Source organism: Chiloscyllium punctatum, chromosome 38, assembly GCF_047496795.1.
Source record: "Chiloscyllium punctatum isolate Juve2018m chromosome 38, sChiPun1.3, whole genome shotgun sequence".
Lineage (NCBI taxonomy): Eukaryota > Metazoa > Chordata > Chondrichthyes > Orectolobiformes > Hemiscylliidae > Chiloscyllium > Chiloscyllium punctatum.
Window position 1 is genome coordinate 48,531,723 of NC_092776.1, and position 18,986 is coordinate 48,550,708.

General features: G+C 40.9%; 1 protein-coding gene across 2 annotated transcripts in view; it reads left to right on the forward strand.

Annotated features, from left to right (window-relative positions):
* The window catches only part of atad1b (ATPase family AAA domain containing 1b), a 46,788-nt gene that overhangs the window by 17,260 nt on the left and 10,542 nt on the right, over nucleotides 1-18,986 (forward strand). For both annotated transcript variants that reach the window (XM_072557835.1, XM_072557836.1), the window contains exons 5-7: nucleotides 854-1,054; nucleotides 14,375-14,481; nucleotides 16,091-16,180. In XM_072557835.1, the coding sequence (XP_072413936.1) occupies nucleotides 854-1,054; nucleotides 14,375-14,481; nucleotides 16,091-16,180 (398 nt within the window). The remainder of the gene's footprint in view (nucleotides 1-853; nucleotides 1,055-14,374; nucleotides 14,482-16,090; nucleotides 16,181-18,986) is intronic.

Genomic DNA, 18,986 nt, shown 5'->3' on the forward strand with positions numbered 1-18,986 from the left:
CACCAATGTCCTGTGTAACTAAAGCGTATCCTCCCTACTTTTGTACTAAATTACCTACATGATAACTAGTAACATTCTGCTAGTTTCTTAATTACTTGTTCCTGCTTACTAATCTTTTGTGATTCATGACACCCAAAACCCTCTGCAGTCTGTCATCATTTAAATGATATGCTTCTTTTTATTCTTCCTACCATAATGGACAGTCTCTCACATCATAAGCTGTTTGTGGCGTCTGCCTACCCAATTAACCCTGTCTCCATCCTTTCGTAACGTCTTTGCGACCTCTTCCCAACTTAATATCCTACCTATCTTTGTGTCATTAGCAAATTTATCAGCATACCTTTGGTCCCTCCATCCAGGTAATCTAAACAAATTGTAATTCATGGATGCCCCAGCACTGCTTCCTGTCACAAACTGCTTATTATATCTTGCCAGCCAGAAGCTAACCCATTTATCTACTGTTTCCTGTTAGCTAGCCAATCTTACATTCACACCAATATGCTGCCAATTACACCATAATTTTTTTTTATTTTCACCAAATAAACTTTGATGCAACACTTTACCAATTGCCTTTTGGAAAACGCAAGTCTAGTAATACTGCAGCAATATGGTTAGACAGTCAAGAATATCTTGACATATTGTTTATGGTTTGGTCCAAAATTTTTCTTCTGGAAACTGCATGATTCCAGTGACCAGCTGGATGTTCTTTTTATTATATATGCACACGTCGAAACTGAGCTTAAAAAATTGACTGTGTTGGTACAAAATAGAAGTAGATTTTTCTTGGATTCTTCATGGTATGATGTTGTTTAAGCAATTTTCAAAAATGCCATTGATTGTGTTTCACACACAGGTGTGCTCCTATTTGGACCTCCAGGCTGTGGAAAAACACTTGTTGCCAAGGCTACTGCCAAAGAAGCAGGTTGTCGGTTCATTAATCTACAGCCTTCCACCTTGACAGATAAATGGTATGGGGAATCCCAAAAACTGGCTGCAGCTGTTTTCTCATTGGCTGTCAAACTGCAACCTGCTATTGTCTTTATTGATGAAATTGGTAAGTATCTACGATTTAGGTTATAAGTATTTGTTCAGAGTCTATAATGCTAATATAGCTTTGTACGAAATATACATATTTAACTACCTCTTTCATTTTCCCTCACAATTTACACTGTTGCTCAGTTTTCAGTCATCTTCAGGTCTGCTTTTGTTATTATCCTATAAGATCCTGTAAACTTAAGTTGTCCTTGAATTTTGCATCCCTACTGGCTGCCTGATCCCATAAGTCTGAATGTCGCCTCTGTTGTATTATAAACAGTGTCTGATTGCATTCCCTTTGAATAGGACAGGATTGGTAAATATATGTTGTATTTCGTTGAAGGGAAGAGGAAACATTGAGCAATTGAAGAGTAATGGCATCAGGCAAAAATAATAATGGTGCAAATGAAGTTGGAATTATTAACACCATTCTCTAACTGACTCTGTCCCAGAGCTTTGCAACTGTAATCATATCCATCTTGCAATCCTATACTATTTGATGTTAGTAACTTTGTTGAGTAAGCAGTCTCTGTCTTCCTCTTGGTTTTCACTTATATTTTTCTTATGATGACTAATTTGTATGAAAGCTTGACTGTGACTGAGCAATTCCAGAAAGCTAGATGAGTGCATGGTTAAAGGAGAAAGAAAATTATGGGAAAAGTTATGGTGGTTGGGATGGGACTCGAACATAAATGTCACTGGAGATCTAATGGGCTGAATGGCCTCTTTCTATGCTATAGATTCTATGCAGTTCATTACAATGCTTTCAGTTGTATTTATTTCAAAGTTTTCATCAGCCCCTTTTCTTTGAGCCACAAGTGCAGCATTAACTATTGCTCCTAGTTTATGCAGAATGTCTTGCAAGAAATCAATGTCTCTAAATCTTCCAATTTCATGTCACTGAATTCAGGGTTCTGATTTGACCAGTATTCCCTCAGGTCTAGTGTAAAAGTCAGTCTTTATTTCCATTTAGTTTTCCTGATACTTTTTCTCTAGTGGTCACTATTTTGCCTCCAAATCCGTCCCTTGATTTTACTATTTTTGGAATGTGATTTGTACATTCTACTATGAAGACTGATGCAGAATATTTATTCAACTCCTCTGCCGTTTCCTGGTTCACCATTATTGTTTTGCCAGCCTCCTGCTCTAAGGGGCCAATGTTTACTTTGCCTCTCTGTTCCTCTTTATATACTTAAAGAAGCTCGCTGTCTGAGTTGATGTTACTTGGATTTTATCCTCAATGCTTGTTTTCTCCCTCTTATTTTGCTCTCCTTTTGCTTTTGAAAGCATTCCCAGCCATCTGGTTTACCACTAATCTTTGTCACATTTTGTTTTCTTTCTTTTGAACTTGATGGTAGCCTTAAGATCCCTAGTTAATTGTGGTTGGCTTATCCCCTTACTAAAATCCTACTTTCTCACTGATAACTTGTGGCTCACAACAAAGGTGCTTATCTCTTGAAACATCTGTTATTATTCCACGCCTGTCTTTGCTGCTAAACTCCGTTTTCATTCCACTCCAGCTAGTTCTAACCTTTTTTTTGTAACTTCCCTTATCTAAGTTTATCACAGCTGTTACTGATCTAAGTTTCTAGCTCTCAAACTGAATGCTAAATTGTACTGCATTATAATCACTCTTTTCTGGGGGGTCTTTTACTTTGAGATCATTTATTAAATGAATCCCATTAGACATCACCCAGATCCAAAATAAACTGATCTCTGGTTGGATCTGCAACTTTTTGTTCTCAGAAGCTGTCCTGAATACACTCTGAATTCTTTATCTGGCTTCTTCTGATCACCTGACTTTCCCAATCTATAAGAAGAACAAAGTCACCCATGATTAATGTACTCCTCTTTATACATGACTCTTTTATCTCCTGATTTATTCTCTATCCAACAGAACACCTACTGTTAGGGAGCCTATAGGTTACTTCTGCTTACTATCTTTCCTATTTTTGTTTCCCCTTCTGACTCTATTTACCATAGTTTTTTTTCTATATTTGTACACTCTTACCCTTCCTGTCCCACTCTGGTACCCCCTGTTATCCAAATAGCTGCCCTATAATTCTGCCAAATCCTTTTGCTTTATAAGCCACATTTCCCTATCGTAAACCCTTCCCCTATCGTAAACCCTTCCCCTATCTAATTAGTTTAAAGCCCTCTTTACAACTCCTGCTTGGTTTGCCAGGACACTGGTCCCAACACAGTTCAAGTGAAGCATTGGACATGCTTCCTTTCTACCTTTTCTACCCCAGTACTGATGCCAGTCCCCTTTGAACTCAAATGCATTCCACTAGCATCTATTTTTGTGCCATGCATTTGGCACCTTGACGTCATTTATCCTAATCCAGTTTGCTCATGGCTCTGGTAGTAATCCAGAAATTATTATCTTGTGAGGTTCTGCCTTTCAATTTAACTCGTAACTATTCAAATTCTTCCGCCAGAATCCTCTTTCTAGTCCCATCAATATCATTGATATCAGCATGGATGATGACAACTGGATCTCCACCCTCTGACTCCATGTTTTCCTCTAATCTTGAGACATCCTTAACCCCAGCACTGGGCAAGGATTCCTGCTCATGGCTGTAGAGAATAGTATCTATCCCCTGAATTGTACTGTCCCTTACCATTAATATATTTCTGCTTCCTCCTTCCACTTGGGTAGTTCCTTGTGCCATGGTGCTGTGGTCAGTTCACTAATCCTGATTGCAATCCCCACTCTTGTCCACACAGCTTGAAATGTCTTACAAATGTTGGGATACTTGCATGGACTGAAAATCTTTCAAGGGCAAGCAGCTGGGTCCCCCATAACTGCCTCACCTTAGTCACTCCCTCCTGTCTCTGAATAGGGATCAAATTTGAATTACCTAGTCTGATAGGTGTAAAGTATCTGGATAACTTTCTTTCCCTGATGTGGTGCAATTTGGATTCCAGCTCCTCAACTCAGAACTGAAATTCCTTGAGCCACGAACACTACAGATGCATTCATTGTGGATCAACTTGGTATCCAGTAGGAACAGGTCACTCATCCTGCCATCACTATAGTATTTACTTACTTTATAAATGAATTACACTCAATTCCCTGCTCTTTACACTTTAAAGCAAACCTGTCTCCCAAATTCCATTTTAAACCAAATTCCCAGTTCACGAACTCAGCTTTTGTCCCACTCTGATGAAGTCTCTTTTACACTGATGGTGCACCTTCTTTTGAGCCATGACCTTATTGAAAGGTGGAGCAGGTGGGAGGAGCCAAATTGCTGGTTACTACCTTTTTTAAAGTTTATTTTTTATATGCATTATCAGGCTACTGAATGGGTTTTGCATATTGGTAAATGAATGCTTTGTTGCTGTAACTTATAATAGTTTAATTTTTGTTGCTGATGTAATAGAATTAGTAATAACAATTTCAGTTTGAGGATTGCTACCCACTGGTCAGCTTTGTTTTTGTTAGTATTGATAATCTGTGCCTGTATTTTCTAGGTATTGCAGCTTAGTACATATTTCAATGTCTCACTACTTATTTATGCCATCTGTTTTAGAAATTATAAGCACTTTTATCGAACACCAGATGTTCAGTGCTATCCTTGCAACTTAACATTGTTTTTGGCAACTTACACAAGGAGTTATGAATTAATCCTGGAATGAATAATGCAACAACTTTGTCTCACCCAACACTTGTACTGACAGAACAAGATAATGATCACTAGATAGTTTGGCTCAAATCCATCGAGCCGACTAGAATTTGGTGTGTGATCATTTGGTAATTTGAATCAAATGCCATTTTGTGATCATTGAGGCATAGATATTGTTTGCAGGCAGGTGACATTTAGTTCTTTTTCCTTTTTATATAAAACAGATTTGTTCTTCAGTGATTTCTGTTCAAATGAAAGGTCTCAGTCAGGCAAATAATTGCATAACACAAACTCCCATTATTCGGTGATTGCTGCAGAAAAGTGCACTGCAGAAGATCGTGATGTTTGAGCCCTGCTTCATGTTCAAGACTAGTTATATTTAGCTTGTCAATCTTGCATCATCCATGTAGGTGACAACAGTTTAGCATAATGTTATTACTTCAGTTTGAGCTCCTTCCCAAACAATTTGTGGAAGCAGAATGAGTATTTTCTGAACTGAAGTCCACATTCTTACATTTGTTGTTGAATTTGGGTTTCACAAATAAGGTGATTCAAGATGCATTACTCACTGAGAAGTATGCCTGATGCTTATCAGACGATTGTATGCAGGCTAAAACTAGAGTGGCAAGACAGGAACCTAAGTTAGAGAGTAAGACTAAGCGAGAGGAAGATGGAAATAAAAAAGTAGAGTAGAAAGCTAAAGTGAAAGGCAGAGAAGTGAGTACAAGAAACAAACACTGCTTCAGTCCAAAGAATTGAGCAATAATGTCAAAAAATCTGGAAACATTACATGTACAGGGCATTCACTATTAATTTGCTGATTAACAGTGCAAAAAGGTATGTGATGTGAAAATGATTCCAGAGATATGCCTGCAGGTTAACCAAGAGTCAACATCCAAGGGCATTCAATATTTCAGGAGAACAGACAAGAAAGAAAAAGAATATGGCTTGGCATTATTTGTGTAAGTTGGAAATCCACAGAGGAGGAAGGCAATTGGCACAGAATATCACTGTGTGCAATGAGTTTGGATGGCGCGAAGAGTCAAGAAATGGTGGAAAATATGTGAATTATCTACAGATGTCCTAACATCTGTAAGGCTTAGAATCAGAGTTGAAGTCACACTTTCTGAAACTAGGATGTAAAATAGAGTGGAAAGAAACTGCAAAAATATAAGGGATGAGTTGGGTGTGATGGACTGAATAGCTCCATTAAAAGGCATGACGGTAGATAAGCAACTGTGTCACAAAGCTTTTACAAGGTTATGTTGTCCTTGATTTTTTCCAGAGAGGTTCTAAACGACCCAAGGTTCCAACATAACTGAAGTTTGAAAGGTTCATTGGGGCCCTTTTGTTTCTACCTAACAGATAATGCTTCAGGCTGAAAGCTTTCAAGCTTTTTTAAAAAAACTGGTATAATCAAGGGGGTGGAGCTAGCTCTGAAGCTATGCAGGTCAGTTCAGTTCGGGGTTAGTTGAGTCAGGGTCACAGTTGGAACTGGACGCTCTCCCCTTTCCTGTGCCTTTCTGACTTCGTAACCTGTAAGTTTTTTTGTGTCATCTTTAGTCTTTGCGCTAAGGGGTTTGTTGATTGGGATTGTTGCAAGTATTTTGGAACAGCATCAATAAATTGGGATAGCCTGTTGGGTTCAGGTTATTGGGGTATTCAGGTTTCAGTTTGTGGTGTTTCGTTCTGTAATTTTGTAAATAAATTCTGTTTGTTTAAAACTCAGCAGTCTAACCAGCTAATTCACTCTGGAAATATCCACTATATACTTACCTGATACAAATAGCAAAGTTACGGTCTGGGCTACCTGTTTAAAAATGTTTTGAGTGGCTGGACCTGGTCCATAACAACTGGTAAAATTTAAAGATTGAGTGCCTGCATTGTAACAGTTACACATTCCTTTTTGGGTGAAAGTAGACTTGCAGGAAAAGTGGGCCAATCATAACAAAGAAAATAAGTTGGGATCATACTACATCAAAGAGAAGTTATTTAAAGTTGCTATATAAAAAAACAGCAAACTTAGGTTGGGAGCAGTTTAGAATTCAACGAGGTAAAAATAATGACTGCAGATGCTGGAAACCAGATTCTGGATTAGTGGTGCTTGAAGAGCACAGCAGTTCAGGCAGCATCCAAGGAGCTTCGAAATTGACGTTTCGGGCAAAAGCCCTTCATCAGGAATAAAGGCAGTGAGCCTGAAGCGTGTAGAGGAGGGTGGGGGTGGGGAGAAAGTAGCATAGAGTACAATGGGTGAGTGGGGGAGGGGATGAAGGTAATAGGTCAGGGAGGAGAGGGTGGAGTGGATAGGTGGAAAAGGAGATAGGCAGGTAGGACAAGTCTGGACAAGTCATGGGGACAGTGCTGAGCTGGAAGTTTGGAACTAGGGTGAGGTGGGGGAAGGGGAAATGAGGAAACTGTTGAAGTCCACATTGATGCCCTGGGGTTGAAGGGTTCCAAGGCGGAAGATGAGGCGTTCTTCCTCCAGGCGTCTGGTGGTGAGGGAGCGGCAGTGAAGGAGGCCCAGGACCTCCATGTCCTCGGCAGAGTGGGAGGGGGAGTTGAAATGTTGGGCCATGGGGCGGTGTGGTTGATTGGTGTGGGTGTCCCGGAGATGTTCCCTAAAGCTCTCTGCTAGGAGGCGCCCAGTCTCCCCAATGTAGAGGAGACCTCATTGGGAGCAATGGATACAATAAATGATATTAGTGGATGTGCAAGTAAAACTTTGATGGATGTGGAAGACTCCTTTAGGGCCTTGGATAGAGGTGAGGGCGGAGGTGTGGGCGCAGGTTTTACAGTTCCTGCGGTGGCAGGGGAAAGTGCCAGGATGGGATGGTGGGTTGTAGCGGGGGGGCGTGGACCTGACCAGGTAGTCACGGAGGGAACGGTCTTTGCAGAAGGTGGGGAGGGAAATATATCCCTGGTGGTGGGGTCTGTTTGGAGGTGGCAGAAATGTCAGCGGATGATGTGGTTTATGCGAAGGTTGGTAGGGTGGAAGGTGAGCACCAGGGGCATTCTGTCCTTGTTACGGTTGGAGGGGTGGGGTCTGAGGGCAGAGGTGCGGGATGTGGACGAGATGCGTTGGAGGGCATCTTTAACTGCGTGGGAAGGGAAATTGTGGTCTCTAAAGAAGGAGGCCATCTGGTGTGTTCTGTGGTGGAACTGGTCCTCCTGGGAGTAGATACGGTACAGGCGGAGGAATTGCATTTTTTCAAGAGGTAGGGTGGGAAGAGGTGTAATCCAGATAGCTGTGCGAGTCAGTGGGTTTGTAAAAAATGTCAGTGTCAAGTTGGTCGTCATTAATGGAGATGGAGAGGTCCAGGAAGGGGAGGGACATGTCAGAGATGGTCCAGGTAAATTTAAGGTCAGGGTGCAATGTGTTGGCGAAGTTGATGAATTGCTCAACCTCCTTGCGGGAGCACGAGGTGGCGCCAATGCAGTCATCAATGTAGTGGAGGAAGAGATGGGGAGTGGTGCCGGTGTAGTTACGGAAGATCAACTGCTCTAGGTAGCCAACAAAGAGATAGGCATAGCTGGGGCCCATACGTGTGCCCATGGCTACCCCTTTGGTCTGGAGGAAGTGGGAGGATTTGAAGGAGAAATTGTTAAGGGTGAGGATCAGTTCAGCCAAACGAATGAGAGTGTTGGTGGAAGGGTACTGTTGGGGACGTCTGGAGGGGAAATAACGGAGGGCTTGGAGGCCCTGGTCATGGCGGATGGAGGTGTAGAGGGATTGGATATCCATGGTGAAGATGAGGCATTGGGGGCCGGGGAAACGGAAGTCTTGGAGGAGGTGGAGGGCGTTGGTGGTGTCTCGAACGTATGTGGGTAGTTTAGAATTCAGCAAAGGAGATCCAAGAGGTTGATTTAAAAGGTATGAAAGTAAACTTGCAGGGAACATAAAAGATAACAGTCAGAGCTGCTACAAGTATGTAAATTAAAACATATTAGTCCAAATAAATGCAGCTTCCTTGTTGTCTGAAACAAAAGAATTAATATTGATGAGCAATGAAATGACAAAATAATCAAACAAATACTTTAGTTCTACCTTCACAGAAGAAGACACAAATAACTTCTCACAAATGTTAGGGATGCAAGGGTCTGTTGGGAAGAAGGAATTGAATAAGACTAGTGAAAAACTGTTGAAAAAGTAATGGTACTGAAAGCTGATAAATCTCCAAGACCTGGTTATCTAATTGCAAGTTACTAAAGGAGGTGGATGTGGAAACAGTTGGATGGGTTGGTTGATGTATTCCAAAATTATGTAGGTCCCAAAGGGTTCCAGCAGGTTGGTGGGAAATAACTGAGAATTGCAGACAAGTTAGCCTAACATCACTAGCAGAAAAAGTGCTGGAGTTGGTTATAAAGGATGTGTTACCAGGTCACTTAAATGCCAACAGGATTAGACAAAGTCAGCATGGATTTATCAAAAAAGCATTCTGTTTGATAAGCCTAGTGAAGTTTTTTTTTTGCTGATGTCACTATTTGAATAGATGGAGGATAATTGGTGGATGTGGTGTATTTGAATTTTTGAAAAAGCTCCATTAAAAAGTTATTGTGAAATCGAAGTATGTGGATTTGGCAATAATATACTGGCATGGATAGGTGATTAACAGATAGCAAATAGACAAGTTAGATAACAGGTATCAGTGTTTGGCCCCCAGCTATTTATCATATGTATCAATGATTTGGGTGAAGGAATTAAATGTAATATCTCTAAGTTTGCTGATGACACAGTTTACCTAAGCATTGAGGCCATGAGACCTTGTTCAGATAATCCAAATTTTGGATAATCTAGGTTGCCCTGTACTATGTTGGCTTTTATTGTAAGAGTGTTTTAGAAGGAAGCAAGGAAATCTGACTGCAGCTGTACAGAACATCAGTGAGACTACAGTGCAGTTTTGGTCTCCTTATATGATAAGACATACTCGTCATAGGAGTGCAGCGAAGATTTGTTAAATGCAGAAAAATTGAATTGACTGGGTCTATAATAAGGCGAAAGTGAGTACTGCCGATGCTGGAGGTCAGAGTCAAGATTAGAGTGGTGCTGGAAAAGCGCAGCATGTCAGGGACCATCAGAAGAGCAGGAAAATTGATGTTTCAGGCAAAGGCCTGATGAAGGGCTTTTGCCTGAAATGTCGATTTTCCTGCTGCTTGGATGCTGCCTGACCTGCTGTGCTTTTTCAGCACCACTCTGATCTTGGATCGATAATAACAAGAGTTTGGAAAAACGAGAGCACGTATTAATGAAGCATCTAAAAATCTGACACAGCTGGTCAGACTGGATAACAAGATGCTGATCACTTTGGTCGGGCGGTCCAAAACAAATGTTCAAGGTCTGAGAAAATATGGTAGGCCATTTCAAACTGAGATGAAGTGAAATTTCTTCTCTGAAGATTGTAAACCTGTGGAATTCTCTACTGCAGAATAGTGTTGAGGCCAAGTCGTTAAATATATTTAAGAAAAAATTACTAGAGACTATGGTTATCAGGGTACACAGAGAATGGGAATATGGTGTTGAGATTGAGGATCAGTTATAATCATGCTGAATAGCAGAGCAGGCCAGATAATTGGCCAGATAGTCTGTATCTGCTCTTTTTTTTTCTGTTTGCAGCTGATTGATTTTAGTTATAGGTTAAATGCAAGACATCTGAAAGACCATAGCAAGGTATGTAAAATGATTGATGCAGTTGTGGGAAATGTAGAAGCACCGCTTTTGGTAACAACTGGCAAGGATCCAAAATGAATATGTTGTGAAGGCAGCAGGTTCAATGGAAATTAGATGATTTTCTGCAGAGAGAGATTTTGTTAATTTGCCTGTCAAACATGTTTTGACACATCTTGGGCAGGTAGGAAAGGTAGGGATGACCTCAGTACAATAAGAGCTCTCGCATGCACTTAAGTGAGGTAGGAGTTGAATGTCCAATCTGCTGATTTGTTATCTGATGCATTAAGAAATTAGTAGTACTGTGTGGGGAAAAGACATGAATGTGGGATAAGCTGTGTTGCTTTTGCAGAAAGCTCGCACGAGCATGATGTGCTTGCTTTAAGCATTCTTATGTTCCTTTAGTTTTGGTCATTTCTTCTCACCTTGATGAAGAATTGATGCTTCCATATGAGAAATTGGTTATGCTGTTCTAGTCCAATCTTCAATGTTTAGAAAGTGGACAAAGGTATACAGTCATAGAGATGTACAGCACAGAAACAGATTCTTCGGTCCAACTTGTCCATGCTGATCAGATATCCCAACCCAATCTAGTCCCACCTGCCAGCACCTGGCCCATATCCCTCTAAGCCCTTCCTATTCATATACCCATCCAAATGCCTTTTTAAATGTTGCAATTGTACTAGCCTCCACCACTTCCTCTGGCAGCTCATTCCCTACACATACTACCCTGTGCTTAAAAAAAATTGCCTCTTGGGTCTCTTTTATATCTTTCCCCTCTCACCCTAAACCAATGCCCTCTAATTCTGGACTCCCCCACCCCAGAGAAAAGACTTTGTCTATTTATCCTAATCATGCCCCTCATGATTTTATAAATCTCTATAAGGTCACCCCTCAGCCTCTGACACTCCAGGGAAAACAGCCCTAGCCTCTTCAACCTCTCCCTATAGCTCAAATCCTCCAACCCTGACAACATCCTTGTTAATCAATTCTGAACCATTTCAAGTTTCACAGCACCTTTCTGTTAGGAAGGAGACCAGAATTGCACGCAGTATTCCAGCAGTGGCCTAACCAGTGACTTGTACAGCTGCAACATGACCTCCCAACTCCTGTACTCAATACTTTGACCAATAAAGGAATACATACCAAACGCCGCCTTCATTATCCTATCTACCTGCGTCTCCACGTTCAATGAGCTATGAACCTGCACTCCAAGGTGTCTTTGTTCAGCAACACTCCCTCAGACCTTACCATTCAGTGCACAAGTCCTGCTAAGATTTGCTTTCCAAAAATGCAGCACCTCGCATTTATCTGAATTAAACTCCATCTGCCACTTCTCAGCCCATTGGCCCATCTGGTCCAGATCCTGTTGTAACCTGAGGTAACCCTCTTCGCTGTCCACTTCACCTCCAATTTTGGTGTCACCTGCAAACTTACTAACTCTTATGCTCACATACAAATCATTTATATAAATGATGAAAAGTAGAGGACCCAGCACCGATCCTTGTGGCACTCCACTGGTCACAGGCCTCCAGTCTGAAAAACAACCCTCTACCACCACCCTCTGTCTTCTAGCTTTGAGCCAGTTCTGTATCCAAATGGCTAGTTCTCCCTGTATTCCATGAGATCTAACCTTGCTAACCAGTCTCCCATGGGGAACCTTGTGAAATGCCTTACTGAAGTCCGTAGAGATCATGTCTACCGCTCTGCCCTCATCAATCCTCTTTGTTACTTCTTCAAAAAACTCAATCAAGTTTGTGAGACATGATTTCCCACGCATAAGGCAGTGATCCCTAATCAGTCCTTGCCTTTCCAAATACATGTAAATCCTGTCCCTCAGGATTCCCTCCAACAACTTGCCCACCACTGACATCATGCTCACTGGTTTATAGTTCCCTGGCTTGTCCTTACCATCTTTCTTAAACAGTGGCACCATGTTAGCCAACCTCCCAGTCTTCTGGCACCTCACCTGTGACTATTGATGATACAAATATCTCAGTAAGAGGCCCAGCGATCACTTCCCTAGCTTCCCACAGAGTTCTAGGGTACACCTGATCAGGTCCTGGGGATTTATCCACTTTTATGTGTTTCCTTCTCTGTAATATGGACATTTTTCAAGGTGTCACCATCTATTTCCCTACATTCTATATCTTCCAAGACCTTTTCCACAGTAAATGTTAATGCAAAGTACTCGTTTAGTATCTTCCCCCATCTCCTGTGGCTCCACACAAAGGCTGCCTTGCTGATCTTTGAGGGGCCCTATTGTCTCCCTAGTTACCCTTTTGTCCTTGATGTATTTGTAAAAACCCTTTGGATTCTCCTTAACTCTATTTGCCAAAGCTATCTCATGTCCCATTTTTTGCCCTCCTGATTTCCCTCTTAAGTAAACTCTTTCTGCCTTTATAGTCTTCTGAGGATTCACTCGATCTATCCTGTCTATACCTGACATATGCTTGCTTCTTTTTCTTAACCAAACCCTCAATTTCTTTAGTCATCCAGCATTCACTGTAGATACCAGCGCTTTCTTTTACTCTAACAGGAATATACTTTCTCTAGACTCACGTAATCTCATTTCTGAAGGCTTCTCATTTTACAGCTGTCCCTGTACCTGTGAACATCTGCGCCCAATCAGCTTTTGAAAGTTCTTGCCTAATACCATCAAAATTGGCCTTTCTCCAATTTAGAACTTCAACTTTTGGATCTGGTCTGTCCTTTTCCATCAGTATTTAAAAACTAATAGAATTATGGTCGCTGGCCCCAAAGTGTTCCCCACTGACACCTCTGTCACCTGCCCTGCCTTATTTCCCAAGAGTAGGTCAAGTTTTGCACCTTCTCTAGTAGGTATATCCCCATACTGAATCAGAAAATGTTCTTGTGCACGCTTAACAAACTCCATCTAAACCCTTAACACTGGCAGTCCCAGTGTATGTTTTAAAAGTTAAAATCCCTAAAATGGGCGGCACAGTGATTAGCACTGCTGCCTCGCAGCGCCAGAGACCCGGATTCAATTCCCGCCTCGGGCAACTGTCTATGTGGAGTTTACACATTCTCCCTGAGTCTGTATGGGTTTCCTCTGGGTGCTCTAATTTCCTCCCACAGTCCAAAGATGTGCAGGTTAGGTGAATTGGCCATGCTAAATTGCCCGTAGTGTTAGGTGAAGGGGTAAATGTCGGGGAATGGGTCTGGGTGGGTTGCTCTTCAGAGGGTCGGTGTGGACTTGTTAGGCCGAAGAGCCTGTTTCCACACTGTAAGTAATCTAATCTAATCTAATCTAATCATAACCACCCTATTATTCTTACAGATAATTGAGGTCTCCTTACAAATTTGTTTCTCAATTTCCCTCTGACTATTGGGGGTTTATAATACAATCCCAATAAGGTGATCGTCCCTTTCTTATTTCTCAGTTTGACCCAAATAACTTCCCTGAATGTATTTCTGGGAATATTCTCCCTCAGTGCAGCTGTAATGCTATCCTGTATCAAAATGCCACTCCCCCTCCTCTCTTGCCTCCCTTTCTATCCTTCCTATAGCATTTGTATCCTGGAACATTAAGCTGCCAGTCATGTCCATCCCTGAGCCACATTTCTGTAACTGCTATGATATCCCAGTCCCATGTTCCTAACCATGCCCTGAGTTCATCTCCTTTCCTGTTAGGCCTCTTGCATTGAAATAAATGCAGTTTAATTTCTCAGTCCGACCTTGTTCTCTGCTTTGTCCCTGCCTGTCTGGAGTGTTTGACTCTCCTTTGTTCTCAACTGTACCAGTCTCAGATTGAAATCTTTCCTCACTATCTCCCTGGGTCCCACCCCCCACCTTACTAGTTGAAATCCTTCTGAGCAACTCTAGCAAATCTCCCTACCAGTATATTAGTCCCCTTCCAATTTAAGGTGCAATCTGTCCTTGTACAGGTCACTTCTACCCCAAAACAGCTTCCGATGATCCAAAAATATGAATCCAGCTCCTTAGCCATGCATTCATCTGCTCTAGGTATGGCATTACATTTTGAGTAAATATTTATTGATGAGAACATTTTGTACTTCTCCCTTAGATTCTTTTCTACGAAATCGGTCCAGCTCTGATCATGAAGCTACAGCAATGATGAAAGCTCAGTTTATGAGCCTCTGGGATGGTCTTGATACAGACTTTAACTGTCAGGTGACTGCAGTATTTTATTTTGATGTTTTAGTAAGTTGCATATTTTTGTCACCTACACGCTTGACTTGTAGGACTTGTGAGGACTGGAGATCAGAGTCGAGAGTGTGGTGCTGGAAAAGCACAGCAGGTCAGGCAGGAATGTTCCTGATGAAGGGCTCTTGCCCGAAATGTCAATTCTCTTGCTCTTTGGATGCTGGCTGACCTGCTATGCTTTTCCAGCATCACACTCTCCACTTACTTGCCTGTTACCTGTGCTCCTTTCTGTATGCCCACTCCTAATAGGCAACTCTCTTTGCATCAAGTCTTGCTGTCAAAACTCCTGTCCTTACCTCCTTTCACTGGTTCCCCATTCTTCAATGCATTGAACTGAAGATTCCTTGTTTACAAATACTCCTATTGCTCTGCCACATCTTTTCCAACTATACTACCAAGATGTTTACTGATTCTTGTTTATTCTAAACATATGTCTAATGATGTTTTTGGCTATCTCCCTTTCCTCTTCTTTTGAGTAACATTTTCCATTTCCTGAAGTGATCTAGCAATCTCATGTGTACAGCGCATTATAGTAATACTCCATGTACCATAGTGATATTTTATATCCTGGATAAGCTTTCTTGTTGGAAATAGATTTCCATTGATATGTATTGTTTGGCATTATTTGACAATAAAACAAACTATTGCCACATTCTATACAATATCATGGCTTGTAGACTTAACATAATGAGTGAAAATGTTTCCTTTTTATTTAATACATGTGTATAATTGCCCAAATGCTTCTGTTATCTGCTGATCAATAATTTACTAGCGATCAGTGCTTTTTATTGATGCTCCATTGTTAGCTACCATTTTGAAAGTAGCTTTTATTATATAAGCATTCTAATTTCCACATTTTACTCTTCATTATTTGGTGTGAGAGTTTATGAAAGATTTTTTTTTTGAACATTGAAAAAATCTTTCTTCACTTGAAGCATTGGCTCACCACTACCAAGGACGTGACTGGCTCATTTTAAATGGTCATGGAGAAGCTTTATCCTGACTTCACCTCGCAGCCACAATTGTATGATAGTTGCGAGTACCCAGAGTGATAAATATTGTTAATTTCTCCCCCCGCTCATTAAAACATGGATTTTCTAGGTTGTTTGACTGAACTACGTATTGGGTTAACTTGCTGAGCCATGAGGGACTCTCACATTGGATTTTCGTATCATTTGACTGATATAGATATGATGACTGGATGAATTACTTTTCAAAATAAATGCTTGATATTCCAACTACAGTTATTTAAACTAGTCACTAATGCAGCATACTTCTGCTCTTGAATTCACAGCAAAAACAATGCACTTGCAATTATTTTAAGAGTAAGAATGTGTGTCTAAATAAATTTCCCTTTGTTGTTATTCTCAACAACAATAAAATGATTATTTTAGATGCTTAGTAAGCTGACACCATCCTAACAAACTGAATAATTTACCTGCTGGAGCTGTATTTCTATTGTAGCCTAATAGTTTAGAGAAATTAATAGTGAATGCTATATTTAGTAACCATTAGACCTATGCTGTTTTTATTTAAAAATCCATGTTGTATCTGCGCCTAACACCTATTTTATTAGGTAATCGTGATGGGTGCCACTAACAGACCACAAGATCTTGACTCTGCCATTATGCGAAGGATGCCAACAAGGTTTCACATAGGACAGCCTGTGAGTACAGATATAGATTTAATGTTGTTGAATTAATGTTTCATATTTCATTATGGCCACAAGGTAAATTCACATTTCAGAAGTGTCTGCACAAACTTAAAAGAATAGCCTTTTGCCAAGGCTGAGGTGACGAGGGTTGTTGTTTGGATGGCTTTCTACCAGGCCCAGGGAAGCGTTTTACTGTGTTGGAAGGAAGAAATTTCCAGGTCCAGCAGGTGAGAAAGAGGCTGCATGAGAGGCTAGGGGATACTGGGGAGAAGGAAGGCTGCAAGGGGGAAACAGGTTTTCAGTTCAGGTGCCACTATATGGGCATAAAAATTAGTGGATGCTGTCATAATGGACACAGTGTCAATTGTTGTATTTTAGTCTGAGATACAATTAAAAATGGGTACTAATTAGCTGATTAAAATCATTCGCCTTTATGCATATGTGAAAGAATTACATTAGCTGTGACCTCACCAATTTGTGGTACTTGAGTTTAGGGTGGTGTATAGAAATGTGTCAGTTATGTGGGGGAAAAAAAATTGTTGCTAACTTATGCCTTTTGTCTTATGTGTGCTGTCTAAGAAATTAAAATTTTCCTTGTGTGTTGTACCTTTAATGGATAGTTGATAAATATTGATGGTATTAATGATGTTTTTCTAATTCTGCTCACTGTTAGATTCCAAATACCCATATGTTAACACAACTAAAATATTGTTACTGCTAAAGCTGCATTGCCTAATAAATGGGTTAATGAAAATGAGAGAAAAAAATTCCAAAATCACAGGAACCCTTGAATGGATTTGGGGGATATTTGCTCCCTGGCCCTGGCTGGTGTGTAGGTAAACTGGGAGTTAACAGAAGATTAAACAGTATGCTAGAACTTGAGGATGCTAAAAATAATTTTTCACAGCTTTCTGTTCTTTGTGTTCAATAAATGAAAAGTCCTATGAACTTTTGCTGAGAACCTTGTTCTTAATAAAGGAATACATGTATCTAGGGAGACGAATAGTACTATTGGAAGACAGATTCTAAGTACAGTCCAGATAGATTATGCTTTTGTTTTTCTTGGTCGCAGCTGGTTTATAATTAAATTGAACTACCATTGATGTGAGAACCAGTCTTGAGGCTGATCTGGTTTACCGTGGCATAAATTTAGATTGCATGGTCACACTTTCTTAAACTTTAGATATTTCCAAAAGGTTGAGCATGTTTTGCTTGGTGGGATGTTTTGTATGTAGATATTTTCAGTCCAGTTTGTCATAGATAAAAACACACATTTGTAAAACTGGCTGTGGATGTCATGAATCAAATTCTCTCAGGTGCCACAAGGATCGGTGCTGGGTCCTCTACTTTTTGCCATTTACATAAATGATTTGGATGCGAGCATAAGAGGTACAGTTAGTAAGTTTGCAGATGACACCAAAATTGGAGGTGTAGTGGACAGCGAAGAGGGTTACCTCAGATTACAACAGGACCTGGACCAGATAGGCCAATGGGCTAAGAAGTGGCAGATGGCGTTTTAATTCAGATAACTGCGAGGTGCTGCATTTTGGGAAAGCAAATCATAGCAGGACTTATACACTTAATGGTAAGGTCCTAGGGAGTGTTGCTGAACAGAGAGACCTTGGAGTGCAGGTTCATAGCTCCTTGAAAGTGCAGTCGCAGGTAGATAGGATTGTGAAGAAGGCGTTTGATATGCTTTCCTTTATTGGTCAGAGTATTGAGTACAGGAGTTGGGAGGTCATGTTGTGGCTGTACATGACATTGGTTAGGCCACAGTTAGAATATTGCGTGCAATTCTGGTCTCCTTCCTATCAGAAAGATGTTGTGAACTTTGAAAGGGCTCAGACAAGATTTACAAGGATGTTGCCAGGGTTGGAGGATTTGAGCTATAAGGAGAGGCTGAACAGGCTGGGGCTGTTTTCCCTGGAGCATTGGAGGCTGAGGGGTGACCTTATAGAGGTTTACAAAATTGAGGGGCATGGATAGGGTAAATAGGCAAAGTCTTTCCCTGGGGTTGGGGAGTTCTGAACTAGAGGGCATAGGTTTAGGGTGAGAGGGGAAAGATATAAAAGAGACCTACAGGGCAACTTGTTCACACAGAGGGTGGTACGTATGGAATGAGCTGCCAGAGGAAGTGGTGGAGGCTGGTACAATTGCAACATTTTAGAGGCATTTGGATGGGTATGTGAATAGGAAGGGTTTGGAGGGATATGGGCTGGATGCTGGCAGGTGGGACTAGATTGGGTTGGGATATCTGGTCGGCATGGACCGAAGGGTATGTTTCCATGCTGTACATCTCTATGACATAGTGAATGTTAATAATGGTCAAAATGACTTTTAAGACTGGTTGAGTAAATAATTGAGAGTCTGGATGTTGTATATCAGAAAAATGGTACAAATTGAAAACAATTGTGGAATTTAGGTCCAATGTGCAAACCTTAACATGGAGACATTGAGAAGGGATGTTGAGTTCTTCTTAATGATTGTTATCAATCCTGTGGGACAGATGGGCACTTAGATACTTTATGTTGAAACTTTCCCTTTGGTATATGGGGGACAAGGCAGGAAATTCTGTATTCCTAAAACTACCACCTAATTTTAAAGTACAGGAAATATGGGTACGTGTGCAACATTGTGTTCACAGCTTTTACTTTGAGTAATGGAGAGAAAATTGCCCTTGTCATTTTGAAGCAGTTGGAGTTAGTTAGAAATGAAGGTGTAAGAGAAAATGGCAATTTGTAGTTAGAAAAGAGTCTTGGTGCTTGATCAAATCAGGGATTTATCAACATGCAGCATAGCTGCTATACGATTATTATGG